General features: G+C 42.6%; 1 protein-coding gene across 6 annotated transcripts; it reads left to right on the forward strand.

The window, feature by feature from the left end:
* The first annotated feature begins 4,986 nt into the window (after positions 1-4,986).
* LOC309366979 (uncharacterized protein) lies at positions 4,987-17,265 on the forward strand. Of its 6 annotated transcripts, none has more exons than XM_081906128.1 (10): positions 5,028-5,404; positions 5,695-5,734; positions 6,681-7,021; positions 7,869-9,482; positions 10,256-10,321; positions 11,177-11,277; positions 12,010-12,098; positions 12,390-12,535; positions 15,244-15,396; positions 16,676-17,265. In XM_081906128.1, exons 4-10 carry the CDS (start codon positions 7,970-7,972, stop codon positions 16,987-16,989), a joined length of 2,382 nt encoding a protein of 793 aa, XP_081762254.1. In that variant the 5' UTR covers positions 5,028-5,404; positions 5,695-5,734; positions 6,681-7,021; positions 7,869-7,969; the 3' UTR covers positions 16,990-17,265. The 6 variants fall into 6 exon arrangements, with proteins under 6 accessions (XP_081762257.1, XP_081762255.1, XP_081762256.1 ...); XM_081906127.1 differs by having other exon boundaries at positions 6,684-7,021; XM_081906129.1 differs by lacking the exon at positions 6,681-7,021 and having other exon boundaries at positions 4,993-5,404; positions 16,501-16,819.
* The last annotated feature ends 355 nt before the right edge of the window (positions 17,266-17,620 follow it).

Raw genomic sequence — 17,620 nt, forward strand, 5'->3', positions numbered from 1 at the left:
CTTCTCCCAAAGATCTCCTGCAAGGCACTGGAGGTTTAGGGTCAAATATTTCCTCCTTCTAGATGAGCTACCTTCTCAGGTTGACAAGGCCCATCTGCCCCACATTTCCCTCTGCAGCTCGTGCAGAAACCCCTCCTTGACCATTGGTCTCATCCACTCAGTCCTCCACAGCCTGTCTTCGTGTACAGGGGGAGCCCCACTTACCTAGGGTTTGGGACCCATCTGCTACCCTCCCCTGGTTTAGCTGGCCAGTTGAAGCCGTTCCCGGAATGTGGCCACTGTCGTATGTCAACAGCTCCCAGGACCCACAGGAGAGAGCAGAGTGCCGGGCGCTGAAGATCAAGTGAAATATCAAAGGAGCAAGGAAATCATCCCTATTAGCTGCTAATTGCGAGAAGGGATATTATAGATAAAATATTTACCCTTGGATTTATTTATTTATATTCCATGTATTTATAGGCCACACAAAGCAACATGCAAGAACAAGAAATGAAGGCAACATAAAAACAGCAATACAGTGGTACCTCTAGATGTGAACGGGATCCTTTCCGGAGCCCCGTTCGCATCTAGAAGCAAACGTAACTAACGACGGCACGTCTGCGCACGCATGCGTCGCTTTTCGCCGCTTCTGCGCATGCACATGATGCCATTTTGACCATCTGCGCATGCGCAAGTGGCAAAACCCGGAAGTAACGCACTCTGTTACTTCCGGATTGCCGCGGAGCACAACTCGGACGCGCTCATCCCGAAGCACATTCAACCTGAGATATCACTGTACAAACATTTGTAAAATGTTGATACCTTAAATGCAATCTCAAAAATTACAAAGCTGGTTAGAGTAGCAAAGCAGCAGGCAAATAATATTTCAACCTGCATCCCTCAGACAGAAGAGAATAGTTTTCCCAAACAAGAAGTTTCCACCTACCAAGAGAAGTGAAGGAGCCAAGCAGCTTCTCTTGAGGAAGCAAATCCATCCAGACCATGCAGATGCCTCTGGCCGGCTGCTTCATCAACCCTCCAGAGCAAAGAACGGGCAGTCGCTGTCTTCATGGTCGGAGCCACTGCATTTCTTGCATTTCTGTCTTTCTTTAACCATTCAAGGCCCAAAGCCTCTTTGCGGGGAGGGGGGAAAGGGGGATGTCACTTAAACGGCTGTAATAAATTCCTATGGCTGCAGCCTGATCCCTTCCACAACACTTATGGCTACAAGCAGCTGGGCTTCTTTATTTAAATACCTGTGTAGACAGGGAAACTTTTGCAAGGGCAGCTTTTTCAGCCTTGAATGGAAAGCTGAAGCTAATGAAATTCCTTCTTCTGCACAACTATTCAAACTGCAGGAGCTTCTGGTTAGGCTGCCCAGCTATTCCCGGCCATTCTTCTTTGTCATATTTCCAACGTGTGTGTGTGTGTGTGTGTGTGTGTGCGCGCGCGCGCGCATGCATTGTGGGTGTTGGCTAGTTTTCTTAGTTGTTGAAGACCCAAAATATATTCCTGTTCCCAAAATACTGTTTAGAGAAATCCTACGCTCCTTGCATGAATGTTTTGCTTGGGAGGCATCCATTGCCCATCCCAGTCCATGTTGCAATCGCATACAAACATCTCATGCCTCTCCCAGCCCCTGGAACACCTTCCCATGCAGAAAAATCACATTAGGTGCTATGTCAACAACGTCTCTACTTACAGACGTCAGTATTCATTTCAGGACAGCCTTACAGCAGGTTAGCAGTGAAAGGAAACAGATGTTCTCTTGTCTGAAAAACATTGGCCTTAGATTACCTTCTCTGGTCTCAGTTCAAAGCTGTCTTCACAGAGTAAGACCACTGTTCAAAGCTTTTTTAGCTGTTTGTGTCTAGATACCTGTTTGACCTCAGTAGGTACTCTACAAATATTTGCAGGGTTAGAGCCAAAGTTGTGGATCAGATACTTTGCTCTCCTACTTCAGGGGGGAAATGTGTCTGGCTTTATAAAAATTCAAAGCAGTTTCACTTTTCCTAATCCAGGCCTGTCCCACCACAATCTCTGGGGCCAAGTGAGCATGGTGCCTGGCTTCTAAAAGAGGAGGGGCCTAGGCTCACTTTTTCTGGGAAGCCACCCTTCCTAATCCCAGCTAACAGGGATAGGTATTAGTCTCATTTTCATTACTTTGTATGTTCTAGAGCACAGCATCAACAATGAAGACAAGGCTGCCGAATTCCAACCTGCAACTCTTGATATGGCTGCTAGTTTCCCCCCTGTCTTCAGTCTGTGCCTTCAACAGTAGCCTGAGGCATAGAAAATTTAGCAGCTGGAAATGTTCTTCATCATTTCATGTCAATGGCAGGAAAAAAAAGAAAAGCTTTGCATGTTTAATTTCAGTGCAGGGCTCGACCTAGAGCAGGGGTCTGCAACCTTTAAGACAAAAAGAGCCACTTGGACCCGTTTCTGAAGGAAAAAATACTGGGAGCCGCAAAACTCGTCATTATAAAAATAACTTTTTTGTCACTTTTTAAAATTATTGCTTTGTTTGACCCCTCAGAATTACTCCTCCTCATAGAAATAAACGTTAAATTAACAAGTTACCTTTTTTGTGTGTGTGTTCTTCACTCCCCTTCAAAACAGTGACCAACGTACATGCCCCCTTTCAATGCAGTGACCAGCGTACATGCCCCTTACAATGTAGCGGGCGGGCGGGAAGGTGACGTCGGGACGGTGCGTGACTAACGCACGCACCTCCCCCATGCGACACCACAGCCAGTACAGCGCCCGCCACAGTGGGGAGTGTCGGGGTGCACAATGCGCCTCCTCCCCTCGCTAGTATCCGCCCCAGAGCCGCGGCAAAGGTGTAAAAGAGCCACATGCGGCTCCAGAGCCGCGGGTTGCTGACCTCTGACCTAGACACATCAAAAAAGCAATTCAGTTAAATGCGTTGTAAACTTCATACAGGGAAATTTGGTTGGTGAAAGACAGGGCTCCACAGCGCCATCTGGTGTCACAGTGTTGTAACACATATAAAGCACTTTGTCTTTATGAATGTAGGTGAGACCCAGGAGGCAACTACTGAAGCCACAGGATTGGGATCAGTAAAAGTATTCTTATCACCTCAGTGGCAGTTTTCAAGGGACAAGACATCCCTTTTCTTCTATCACCTGGCGTTTGCTCCATGAACAGGAGAAGCTTCTGCCCATAGATCCAAGACTCTATATTTGCATCAGCTGTCTGAGCTCAGGCTGAGAGGTAGTGAGGAGCCCATAGCCCTATAGGCGGCTGAGCTGAGACTTTCATTTCCAATCTCTGCGCATGATTTATGTTGCATGTGTGTCTTCCATGCGCCATCTCTCAACAGCAACACGGGGCCAGGCAACATAGAGAGCTGCTTTGGTATTTAGGCTTGTGGTCAACTCATAGCCTGAGCCTATGCACGTTTACTCGGAAGTAAGACCCATTGTGTTCAGTGGGGCTTGCTCCCAGGTAAGTACATTAGATTGGAGCCTAAGGATATTTCATTAAAGTTGCCAGGAGTTTTCTGACATTCCATACTATGAGCTGAACTGGCACTTAAGTCATGACTAACTTTCCCCATTGTTTTCAGTGGAATGTGGGTTCAGCTAGCCTAGGCTGCATTCTGAACCCCACTTACCTGGGAGCAGGCCCCATTGAATTCAATAGGCTTTCCTACTGTTACTGCTTGCATGAAGAAAGATACTAGGCATACAAAACTTTCCCTGTGCCTTCTTCTGCCAAGAAAAGTCTGCCCCACTAAATGCTGTAAGAATACAATTTTGATCAGTCAGCTACTAAGCTGTACTATATTGCAAGTTGCATTTCTTGTTAGGAAATAATAAATGCATTGATACACAATTAACCAGTTTTTTTAAAAAGTGTTAATACACTTGACAGATATATAATTTGGTAGGAAGTCACACAGGAGCATGAAAATAATATTCTCATTTAATGTTTAAGTAGGGAGCATACTGATTTCTTGGGAAATGTCATCTGTGCTGCAGCTGATGGTGCTTTGCCCACTCAGCTATCGGCTTTCTTTGGTGCTAAAACAACACATGGCCACCAGAGGGAGCGAGAGGACCAGCTTTACTGTATATCCTTTCAAAGCTTTTTTGGTGCCAATAATGCTGAAACTTACCAACATGGGTTTGGGAAATCTTAGGTTTATTGGCCTTGGTCCTTTATGGTATGTGTGTCATACATTATTCTATTATTTGACTTCAAATTCATATTAAGTCTAATACTATGTAGTCATTGAGAATGTCATTTAACTCCATTGGATTTTCTTTAGGGAAGTATTTATTTCCTGAATAAACATGTATTTTATTTATTAACAATATTTCCATGCCACCCCATGACTGAAGTTCACTTCGAGGCATCATGTACATAAAAATGGTTAATATAGATAATATAAAGCAATATAAAACACATCACATGAGAAATGAATCAATAAGAGCAATAGGTAGGACTTTAAAACTTTAGGAAGCCCCACAAAACCTATTAAAAGCCCCTCCCCGGGCTTGCTGATCAGAAGGTCGGTGGTTCAAATCCCCGCGATGGGATGAGCTCCCGTTGCTCGGTCCCAGCTCCCGCCAACCTAGCAGTTCGAAAGCACGTCAAAGTGCAAGTAGATAAATAGGTACCGCTCTGGCGGGAAGGTAAACGGCATTTCTGTGCGCTGCTCTGGTTCGCCATGCTGGCCACATGACCCGGAAGCCGTCTGCGACAAATGCCGGCTCCCTCGGCCTACAGAGCGAGATGAGCGTGCAACCCCAGAGTCGTCTGCAACTGGACCTAATGGTCAGGGGTACCTCTACCTTTACCTTTAAAAAGAATACAGCGCAGGTGCCTCATGAACCTCTCTGGGAATGGTATAAATAGGAACAATCTTTATTATCAAATTCAAAGGCATGTTTTACAACAACTTAGAGAGTACAGTCCACCGCTAGCAAACAGCACATTTGTTTTTATGTCCGTCTGCAAACTTATTTCTTGGGGGCTTGGCTTATTAAGCAAAGTGAAACTTACTTCCAAGTAAACATGCAAACATCCTCTCAAGCAAGTGAGCCCTCAACTGTTTAATTAGTGCTACTTGGCACCTTGTAATCTGATTGGATAATAGAGTGCTTTTGGGTGGAGGGAGAATTGGCTGGCCTTGAAAAGTGAGAGAGATTCCAGCATTAGGCTTCCCTAAGAGAGAGCGAGTGAAGCAGCTGCAGCAGACCCTGAATGGTTTAGGAAAGGAGCAACTGTGGAGATATTTAATGGAGGGGCTTGGTAAAACTTTATGATGAAGTTGCTTTTCCCACTGGCATTATTTCTTCTTCTGCTTTGCTCTTGCTCGTTAGGGAAGGAAACTACCACTCAAGCTTCCAGGGGTTTCCCGATGCCAAACTTTGATGTAGGAAAACATGATGAATGGGTGAGTATTGATGTTGTCCTAAGAGTCAAGTCCAAACACCTCTTGCCCCAAGAGGGCTTCATGTAAGTGCCTCATTCTTCCATTTATATCCCGTGTACCTCTGATAGAAATAGCCACATATGTTAAATAAATGCACCATTTCCTCTGTAAACTCTGCACTTCCCGGAGTTAATGGGATTTTGGCACTTAATAAGCAGTGAGCCCTGGAATGACTGTGTGTAGGGAAAAGCGCTTGTATCTGTGCTATACTTGCATACTAATAAGAGTAAATCCCTTGGTTTTCTTTTTAGGCCGACACAAGTCTTAATGGATCCCAGGAATCAAAATCAGGTGAGCTTTAAAAGGAGCAAGGTGATTCATTCATGGGTTTGACGGCAATTTTGTACTGTGCACAAGTGTTGTTGGGATTTGTGTACTTTGGAGGGGGGGTGCAGTATGGCTGCAGGGCAGGCTCAATACCAAAGGGATGATTCAAATGGTAATGTAATCCCTAGAGGCTAGTTGTCTTCCTTCCAGGATGGAGAGTGGGGCTGCTGCCGGCCAAGGAGCCTGTGAGCAATGGATTTCTGCTGCTGCTGTTCTTCCTGACTAAGCCCTTGGGTTGGGCTCTGCTAAAACAAAGAGGGAGAAGGGCTAGAGGAAATTTCAGGCCCTGTTTTAAATCTGGGAAGGATAGGTGGTGTGTTTGTTTTGTATCCCCCACACTTTAAATGCACAAGTGCCCACAGGGCAGTATTTACATTATGTTTATTTCTAAAGTATCACATTACTCCCATGGCAGAAACAGCTGCCTCTCCTATTCCAGCTTTAGGGTGTTCTTTGAATTTTGCAGATCTGGTATTTTCATGCCCCTCAGATGACCACCAGTGGGATTCTGTGATTTGATTTATTCTTTGCCAGTTTTCCTCAAGCCAATGTTTCAGGCTCAGCTACGTAGGTTATGAACTTTGCAGCTGAGCAATGAGAAGATTCAGATTCACTGAGGAACTGGAGGGGCTGTAGCACCACATCCCTGGCATCTCTCTGTGTTGGGAGCCCTTGGGAGGGAGGTGTTGGGTTCGGCGCCTTGAAGCTGCAAACAGAGCCATAAGAAGAAGTCAAACAAAGCAAATCCCATTACTGGATGTGATGGCTCAGGTGCAAGAAGATGGAGGCTGTTATTTCTGAAACATATAACCCTGATCGACTACCTATAGTTCTCAGATAGTTGTATTTGTGCTCTTGATAGCTTACAGCAAATGGGATAGGAAATACAAACTTCCAACATTTTCTTCAGCAGATTTTGTCCAAGTGGCACAATGATTGACTGGTTGGTGTCAGAAGATTAGTGTGGTGTTTTCCATACTGTCACAACCACAACAGTGGCCTCCAGTCAGCACCAAGGAGCAAGTGCTGACAGCTTTTGACATACATGCCAACTGCACATCACATATATACCAAGAAGTAAAATAAAATGATTTTTCAGCTTCATTCTTAACCCTGGATGATGTGGAGTTGTTTTATCTCTGGAAAGGATGTGTGAAGTGGCTCTGTGATAAATCTTCAGAAATGTGTTCTCTTGCCTTGAAAACTGGCAAATCGCAAGCCAACTGTTCAGCAGTTGTGTTACCTCGCAAGGTGTGTCCAGAGTCAGCATTATTTTGAAGTTGCCTAAACTCAGGCAGGCTTCCACTTGTTCCCCAACCAGTGATCTGTCAACATCGGCAGTCTGCTTCTGGAGTGTGTGTTGGGGGGCAAGGGGAGCTTGTCTGAGCAGATCTTTTATGCTGTCTCTCTTTGTCTATTGTAGGCCTATAGTTGGCCTGTGAGCAATACGGGTATACTGCAAAACAGGTAGAACACCAAACTGCCTGGCCAGAGTGCCATAAGCATAATTAATACAATGTATGAAGTGCTTCCAGATGCTCAAAGCATTGAATAAAGGCCAAGAAACCAGGCCAGTCCCTACTTAGCTTTGCAAATGTGCTAGCAATTCTATTGTCGTTCTTCTAATGCAATAAACCAGGCATAGGCAAACTCTGGCCCTCCAAATGTTTTGGAACTACAATTCCCACCATCCCTAGCTAATAGGACCAGTGGTCAGGGATGATGGAAATTGTAGTCTCAAAACATCTGGAGGGCCGGAGTTTGCCTGTGCCTGCAATAAATCAATCGTGCTCAATAAATGGATCCTCCAAACTTCCATTTGTTCTGCCACTAACCCCTGAAGAAACCTGCAGTTTAGTGCTGAATTGGAACAAATGGTTTTTTCGCAAATTGCCATCTATTCTGATTAGCTTGAAAGAGCAGGTTTTCAGGAGGAAAATGGTGGGACAAAGGCAAAACCACTCAGACCTGTGCCAAGAAAGCATAGGGCAAGCAGAAAACCCCTTGGACCCATGCTTTCTAGGCTCCGAACAAGCGGAAGGGTGGATGAGCCCAAAGTGATGGTGATTGTACACCTTCTTTCATCTTCCACCTACAGAATTGGGATTCCCTTGGCTGCTGGTGTATCTTCCTGTAACAAGTTGCCACGCTGTCTTGGAGGGTGATGCTGGAACTTTCTCTCCTCCAGATCTGAGCAGGATGCCAGGCAACAGCTGGTGCAACTGGACTATCTGGGCTGGTCCTCACAAGCACATCTTGATTTACATAGAAGGATTTGAAGGGATTTCACAATGTGAAGAAAATCAGGATAAGCTCATATTCCAAGGAGTCTTATCAAGTGTTGAAAGCAAAGTAACTTATGCATGCAGAAACCATGGTACCTTGGTGTTTGCTGCACAGGCTGTGGCTGTCCATATAGTGTTTTTGTCAACAATGTCTTCTCACAACCATAGTCATAAATATTTTAAAGGACGGTATTATGTATTTGAAGATTATGAAACTTTTACTGGTGGTGAAAGGCCAGTTGTGAAATCTAACAGCAGTGCTGGACTTTCTCCCAAGTCTTTTATAATGCACTCACAGCATATTTTGGATTTTGTAAACACTAGCAGAAAGCTTAGCAGCGAAAATGGGCTTCCTGCGACTGGTAAAGAGAGGTGGTGGGGAAATAGCAAGGCTACAAGCTTAGAATCATTCCTGCAGCCTACGGTTTCTCTCTTGAAAACCAAAAAAAAAGTTACCTTGAAACCTCTTGATATAAAGAGGATACATGTCGCTAAGCCAACTATTGATGACATTGGGAATGGGAATGAAACCTCTTCCAGCAACTTCAAGAAAACTCTAGTCTTAGAATCAAGCAGTATTGAGAATGAAGACAAAGCAATTATGTACAAGCCAACTGCCTCTTCAGCCACACTACGTGTGTCCCAAAAGGTCAGAATGATGACAAAATCGGTGGCAATGAAAGGTCATGGAACTGTCACTGAATCTGTCAATCTTCAAAATAGTGGGCACAGAACCACACGCTGGAAGCCAGCGTACATGAGCAATACTGGGAGAACAATATTAGGAACATCTGCCTTGAGTGGCACTACTTTTCCACAAATGTTCACGGAAGATCAGAGAACTCCACTTTCACCTCCTAAAAGTATCCCAGAGGAGAAGCAAGAACAGGTTCCTCACTCACTGCTGACTAATTCTGAGTTCTCCAGGAAAATCATGGATGAAATGGAATTTCAAGACTTGGAACTGCAGGAAGTATATACAGGAGAGCAGAGGAACAATGAGGCCTTTGGAGAAGAGAATGGCAACAGTGATAAGTACATAGCAGTGACTACTGCTGTGGGAAAAAATGACTCTCGTGGAGCAGAGCAGCTCACTACAGAAATTCCAAGCATTCCTACAGCCAAGCCAAAAACCTATCTGACCACTGTAGGGTACCCTAATGTGCTCCCTGCTCCTTCTCTAAAGATGCTTAATAGGAAACTCTTGGGCCCCACAACCACTACAGCTACAAATTTCCAGGCTGTTCCCTCAAAGAACTCAAAAGGTACCCAAGTAGAAGCAGTTTCTACTTTGCCTCCCAACAATCCAGTAACCAGAAACGCAGAGCGACTGCAAAAGAAGCGGACAAACCCAAATCGTCCCTACTCACCTTCTGCTCAGGTGTCAAGTCATAAAACTTCATTGAAAGCAGAGAATTATTCCTATGGTAAGTCTTGTTACCTCTAAACTGCTTATCTATCAACTGAGGCTGGTAAATGCATGGAGCTAATTGGGGAAATTACAGAAGAAATCCTTGCTAGCCTGTGTGTTTCAGAAATCTGGCTTAACTCCATTGAGCAGTGTGTGGTTTTCAGCTTTTTCTAGTATTTGATATAGGAGGGGGAGTCAGTAACTGTTGGCAAACGAAACAAAATTGTCGCTCTAAATCCGAGCTGCTTCACACATTGAATTTCCCCCACTCGTTCAGTACTGGCCAGTCACTTTTATTATGAATGGTCACTGCTCTTCCTTTGCAGAATTGTCACTCTGTACTGTTTGCATTTAATTGTTTTTATTGATTGATTGATTGATTGATTGATTGATAATGGAACCCTACTGTTTGACAAAACGACAACTATGTTTTCTCTCTCTCTCTTTCTTTGTGTTTGTGTCTATATTCGCCTACCGACTGATATTCTAGTCCACGAAAGACCAAGCTGTAAGGTGTCTTGTGTTCAGTGAAAGGCTGTAAGGTGTCTTGTGTTCAGTGAAAAATGTTTTACTTGTGCATATAAACAACATGTGTGCAAGCATAAAGTGTATTTTCATTCCACATATTGCATATGGGGCTAGGGTGGGGGGATAATTTTACAATAAACTGTATGTACTGTACATGTGAGTCAGATACAGTTCTGACTTGATGGTGTTTATGGGCGTTGCACTAGAACTCTCATGTTCCGGATACTAGATTGATATTTTTCCGTTGTCTTTCTTCCATAGAGAGGGATTCTGTTTTGAAGCCCCATGACAATAATTTTGTACTGGAATCTGAGCACAATCCTGGAGGTAACGTTTCCATATCCCCTTCCTCAAGGCTGGAAGAACTTTTAAAAAACTTGCTTTCCCAGTGTAGTTTAATAATAATTAATAATAATAATTTTATTATTTTTACCCCACCCATTTGACTGGGCTGCCCCAGCCACTCTGGGTGGCTTCCAACAGATATAATAACATAACATATACAGGGCTGCCTTCAGATTTCTTTGCAAAGTTGTGTAGTTATTTATCTCCTTGACATCTCATGGGAGGGCATTCCACAAGGAGGGTACCACTACCAAGAAGGCCCTCTGCCTGGTTCCCTGTAGCTTCACTTCTGCCAGAAGGCCTTTGGAGGTCAACCTCCGTGTCCAGACTGAACAATGGGGGTGGAGACACTCCTTTGTGTATACTGGGCCAAGGCTGTTTGGGGCTTTAAAGGTCAGCTCTGGGAGCCAATGTAGATCCTTTAAATCGTTGAGTGACCTGATACATCACTGACTGTTAAACCAATGATACTCATGCTGCAAGTAGGCCGTCTGGGTGCAGGGAACACTTTCCTTTGTGCTTATTTATTTACTGCATTTATATCTCACCTGAGCTCAAGGTGATATACATGTGCTTCTCTTTCTCATTTAATCCTCACCACAACCCTGTGAGGTAGGTCCATCTGAGAGACTGTGACTGGCCTAAGGTCACCCAATGAGCTTCATGGCTGGGTGTGGATTTGAACCCTGGTAGCCCACGTCCTAGTCTGACATCTTAACCGTTAGACCACACTGGCTTAGGGGGCTGTTAGCTTTAAATACGGTGGCAAGCTGTAGGAATTGCTCTGCTATTTTCTGTATCCTCACTGTACTTCGGCAATCTTTGGGCCTTCTGCAGATCTTCTGTTTGAAATAAGTTTTGGTATAGAAAACAAAGGATGGAGCTCTCCCATTGGAAGTGAGTTGGAAAAAGCTCTCATAGACTCTATTAAGAGTCAGGTAAGAAAACAAATGGCATTGGTTGTATGGTAAAGCCGATTGTTTTTGTAATGCTATATGTCAGTCCTTTTAATAGAGGAGCTTCAAGTCCTCAATTTTAGTTCTTTATTTTTGAGGTGGGGGCACATCTCGCCTGTGGCACGTCATGTTGATGCTGGTATCATGTCAGTTCCACAAAATGAGTTTAATAGATTTTCAAAGTGCACAGTTATTTAAACATGGGTATTCAGACAAATTAAAGACAGCAGAAAGGTTGGATTTTCACCTTTTTGTGACGAATAAAATGGAAGCACACAAGGAAATAGACATCTTTGGGGAAATGTGAGCATTCACTATTTTTGAAATAATAAGAGTTTTTGTGAAAGAGATTCAGAGTGACTAAGAGATGTTGATATTAAGAAATGGAATAAGAATTTTGTGAGTTAGAAGAAGGGAAAGAAGAGTGGAAACCTATTGAAGAGATATAATAGATATATAATACATATTTATTATAGGTGCAATTGAAACACTTGAAGTAAAGTTATAAAAACAAAATACTATTTTTATATTACATATACTTGCGTAGTTGTCCCATAGTAGGAAAAACTGAGGTCCACCATACTTGGGTGAGGCTTTTGTTGTTATTTTTAACAGGATATTAATTATGCTATCAGTACCTTTGTTTCTGTTGCCATTGATTTAACCATTGGTTATCTGCAATATAAACCCACAGTTGGGCTGCTTTTTTTTCAGGTGCAAGAGAAAGTGAAACTCCTCTCAATCAAAGTCAAGGAAGTCAAGTTAAAGGAAATTATAAGGAAAGAAGAAACTGAAACTGATAGGTATGTCAACTAAGCTATAGCTTGCCCTAAAATGGTAACAAACTTGGTTTAAAGCACACTGAATTTGCGTGCTATTCTTTATCAGTTGCACTTAATGAGGAAAAGCCAACAATATTATTTCCAACCCTTCTTCCTTCCTTCTCTGTAGTAAACCTGCAACTTGCCTTCCATCATCTTATTCCCAAGCTGAGATAATACCTTTATTATATGTGCTCAGCTACTAGAGAAGGGAAGTGTTAATGTACTCACTCATTTGAAATTAATACTTTTTATACTAATTTTTATATGTAGACAAAATGGTCCGAACCTGATATTCATGTTCTGGCTCCATCTAACACCAGAAGAAAAGAATATATCTCACTTATTGCATTTGCAACTGGAAGACCTTGGTGGAACATCTGTGGAAGTTGGCAAGGTTCAGACAGTTGTGGTGAGAGGTGTGTAAAAAGTGTTACACTATTTATGGGTGGTATAAAATAACAAGTTAGATAGAGATCGGGAGGTCCGGGATGGGGGAGTAAGGTGGAAAAATTCCACAGGTCTTCCTATCACTAGCTAAAAAAGAAACTTTAATCATTCAGTGAATAAAATTCTGGGCTTGCAATTTTTGCATCAGTGAAGGCAGGAGGAAAGAATAGCCCTTTAATCCACAGAACAATTAAGCTGATCACATAGGGCTGGATTCAACTTTAATGAGAGCCAGCACAAGGTCTTTCACCAGCACAAGAAGGCTTCTCCCAAATAGGCTTGGGGGGGTCAGGAGATCCCCCAGAACAGCAAACAGAGGGTTATTGTTGCATCATGCAAGCAAAAGTGCTTTTGCAGACAGAACGATTACAATAGTGTGATGTTGAATTACACCTTAACATTGTGTCACTGTCTCCTAAATCAATTTAGAAGTTGATTACATGGCATCAAATGGAACTGAAACTTCATTCTAGTTGGTCTCAGTTGAAGTATGCAAGCCAGCTATTGCATGCAGTTTGACCCACATAACTCTACAGCATACAACAAAAGCCTAATACCTGCTTTTCTCTTCAAGAGAGGAAAATTTGGAGTAGGGAAGCCATTAGGTGGCATGTGTAACTCTTTCCCACTGAGAGCCAGTGTGGTGTAGTGGTGAGAGCAGTGGACTCGTAATCTGGTGAACCGGGTTCGCTTCCCTGCTCCTCCACATGCAGCTGCTGGGTGACCTTGGGCCCGTCACACTTCTCTGAAGTCTCTCAGCCTCACTTACCTCACAGAGTGTTTGTTGTGGGGGAGGAAGGGAAAGGAGACTGTTAGCTGCTTTGAGACGTCTTCGGGTAGTGATAAAGCGGGATATAAAATCCAAACTCTTATTCCCAAAAGTTGTTTCTCTCCAAATCATCTTGTTTCTCCATCTGCCTTCCCCTCATGGAGTTTGAAGCACATTCGCCTTTGGCTTCTAGCACTTTATTTTACAATGACAGGTCCTGCTCCAAAGCAAGTCATTGTTGAAACCATGTACATGAAGACTATGGGTTATCCCCTCAGTGTCCATGACCCAGCTGCACTATGCATTTAAAGCAGTATCATACCACTTTAAGAAGTTATGGCATCCTGGGGACTGCAGTTTGTTAAGGGTGCTAAGAATCGCTAGGAGACCCCTATTTCTCCTTACAGAGCTACAATTCTCAGCATGATTTTGTTGGGGGTACTGGTCATTCGTTTTCAGAAAACTGTCTTCCTGAGTTTCTGCATGTAAGATGAAACTCTGGTTGTGAAGCTGGATTGTTTACACTGGTGCAAAGATAAGACAGTGAGGTCATGGGCACGCGCAGCGCATTCTGTGTATCTGAAGAAGTGTGCATGCACACGAAAGCTCATACCAAGAACTAACTTAGTTGGTCTTTAAGGTGCTACTGGAAGGAATTTTTTTTGCAGCGCATTATGTGAGAGTGACTAAGAGAGAGGTTCGGTTTTGATCTGCTGAGAAGATGCAAGCAGATCTGCCGCGGGGATCCGCAGTAGTTTCTGTAAATAGCAACTGTTAAGTTTAATGACAGGCATCTGTCTCATCAATCAAGACTCAGGGCCAACTTCCTCACGCTTAGCTGCAGACTGTATTTCAGCTCTGCTAAGAGTCTGGTCGGAAGTGTGCTGGGCAAATCTGTTTATAGCTGCCTTCACGCCATAACAGCAACAGCCAATCCTTTCCAGGGAATTCTGAGAATTTTAGCTCTGTGAGGGGAATAGGGGTCTTCTTACAACAAACTACAGTTCCCAGGATTCTTTTGGAGAAGCCATGACAGTTTAATGTGGTATAACAATGCTTTTAGGTGTATAGTGCAGATGGAGCTTTAGTGTTGTCAAGTTAAAAAGCTAGTGGTGATGAAGATCATCCACCCTTGACATTTCAGCCAATTTTGTTGACATTCTGGTGCGCCACATGCAATGTACATGCTTGAGCAGGATTTCTGGTGCAGCCATAATGGAGGATGTGCAGTGTTTCCACCTGTGAGGAAGTGCTTGTGACGTGCATAACCATGAAGTGATCATTGTGAGTGAAAGAGCTGGGCGTGGGGTGGGGTACCATAGAATGAATGCTACAGGAAAAGTGGGAGGGAAATTTTTAATGTCCACTGAAAGAGGTGAAGAAAAGGAGAAGATGGGAAATGAATCAGCTATAATACTTCAAATACTGCATGCAATGCTCATATGTAAAAAGGTAGCCGGCTAATAAAAGCTTTGTGCATGCAAAGACTAATCCTTAACATCAGGAAAAGCCAACGTTTAAGGGAAATCTATTTTATTCCATACATATGGAATGCCATAGCATTGAATACCCCAACATTTTCATTTATATTTTTATTATTTTGACTTGTCCTCTGTTTCCAGAATTGTTTGTATCAGTTGTTTCTAGTTTATATCTGTTTAGCTGGGATTGTGTAACATCTTTTTCTTCTTGTTTCTTCCTGCACCTATGTGACTTAGGACTGTTGTCTTGGTGTTTATTCTGCCAATCCATGGGAGACATAAGTGGCAGTAAGACAGCTTCCAGTGCATACTAAATTCTACTTAATTGGTTAGCTGTGGCTTATATGACTGGTAGTCTGAAAACATGCTATTCAAAGTTTATAACCATGTTACTGCAGAACAATTTTATTCTCTCTCTACCTGCCAGATGTGAATGAATGCAGCTCTGGGATTGGGCTATGTGGTGACAAGGCAATCTGTCGCAATGGATATGGTACATATATATGTCAATGTAAAGAAGGTTATGAGGATCGTTCTCCAAAAAATTCAGGAACCCTGTGCTTTCATAATCCACAGACAGGTATGTATTTATAAATCTGTTTTGGGATTTATTTATTTATTTAGTATTGGGAATTAGAATGAGAATACTTAAGGATAAGAATAAAAAGAATTAGTAAGAATAGTAAATGTTATGCTGCTTAACATAACAGCAGTTTGCATTAAAATGTTAAGACTAAAATATAAATGCTTATCACAAAATAAAACAGAGACACAGTGGACCTTCCCGTTCTATGGGATATCAGTTGGGTGCACATCTTAATCCGGATATCAGTTGGGTGCACATCTTAATCTGGAAGCTGTTCTCTTGCTTGTGGAAATATATTCCTCTTCTTAAACCCCAGCCAGTTGGCACAAGACTGGGCTCATCCTACAGCAGGGGTTTTTTTTCTTATGAACAGTAAATCTTGTAGAATCAGACAGAAGGTGAGTTTGAAATAATTGTCCATCTTAGAAGAAGTATGCTATTTGCATTGGAAATTCAACCTGCCAGTTTTCCGTAGCAACCTCTTAAGCTGTCAGAGTAAGATTATGCCTTTTTAGTTGTACTGTGGCTCCTGAAAGTCTTTGATGTAGTTATGCTTCTGTTCATATCACCTGAGAATATATGGATGAAGGTGGACACAGTGTTTAAAAAGCAGTCACGGTGAGTTCTTCAATAGGGTGAGCTTAGCCTTAACAATTTGCATGACAGACAGATATTCAGGCATGTGTGCCAGCAAGCCTTGTGCTGATTCAGCCTTCAGTCCTGCATTTTGCTTCACATTTGGTGTGAGCTGTCTTCCTTTTGTTTCAGGTGTGATGTGCATTTTGTTCTGTTATATGTTCTTCCTTGACCCTATAAAAAAAGAAAAAGAAAGAAATAGCAAAACATTTTGATAGTTGCAAAACTGCCCTAAGCAGTGTAAGGAAGTGATGGTTAGTAGCCTATGGGTGTTGATGGACAGGGGGCTTTATCCCAGATTTGCTTTTAAACAAAGAAATTCAAACTGTGCATAATGGCTGCAGAAAGCAGGGCTGTATTTTCCAGAAGAGGGCAAGTTATGTTTGCACTCCGTGTGGCAGGAGAACTTCCAAATTCAGCCTTACTATGTTCTAAAAATGTTGTGTCTTCACCCTAAGATAGTTAACTCCTGTCCTGAGTGTGGAGGAGCATGAAATGTGAATGTTGGTCTCCTAGAATCCTTGACTTGTTCTATGACGTGTTGGCTGATCTCTTTTGAATTGTGGAAGGCAATTTTGTGCGCAAAAAGCATTCGGGAAAGAACGAGTTCAACAAAGCAGTTTTATTTGTCTTGCAGGCATTAGCTCCTTGTTCCGCTATACCGAGATTCTTGTAGGTACCACTGTTTTTTTCATCTGTGCTCTTGTAGTGGTGATCAGTGTGCTGTGCAGCATAGTAAAAAATAAATTTACTAAGAAGGACTTGCACTTTCAAGAGGCTGCTTTGCCTGGGACATCTACATCATTTGATCAGAATAACATCCATCCTCTCCTTAGTCTAGACCCTGGCCTGTTAAAACTCAGAGCCAAGTCGCCAGAACGGCCTTTACAACAGAGAACTAGCCCCAGTGAAACGTACAGAGTCTCTATTGAACAGTCTGAATGTTTATAAAGAAAATGCAATATTAGTTGCACCCCCCTTCCCCAATTCATAATCTCCTTTCATTTCTTGTTAGTGAGTAGATGCAACTTTTTGTTTCTTAGCAGTTCTTACCGAATTCTTTTTATCACCCCTTGTTCTCTGCCCATTTCCCCCGATATCTTAATTAAAATGTAACTCTTATAGTATTTTTTTCTTCAGTTTATGGGCAACTGCATTTTCTGCCTGGCTTTATATATAAACAGCAATGAATGTGACTTCTGTTCATGACTGTTAATAAACCTGATATCCTGCTCTTTGTGTAATTGTGTATCTTGGTTAATAGTCAAAATAAATGCATGGGGCAATGGAAAGGCTGTAGGGTTGCTTCCGGACAACCTGTTTATTCAGGTGTTCATCCTGATATATTTTCACAAAGTTTGTGGGTAGCTTAGACAACACCAGCTATTTATTTAGCATATGTTGTGGTCTGTAAACCAAGGGGAATCCCACCCCCTGCCATTCTCTCCCCCCCCCAAGATTATTATTAAAGTTTTCTCAAAACATTAAAATAGTATCTAGAGCAAATAGAATCAAAAAGACAAGAAACAGAGGAGAGAGAAGAACAAGAAAATAGAAAAAGAGAAGAAAAAATAGTAACAAT

This window comes from Podarcis melisellensis (genome assembly GCF_964234715.1).
Source record: "Podarcis melisellensis genome assembly, chromosome: 3".
NCBI classification, from domain to species: domain Eukaryota; kingdom Metazoa; phylum Chordata; class Lepidosauria; order Squamata; family Lacertidae; genus Podarcis; species Podarcis melisellensis.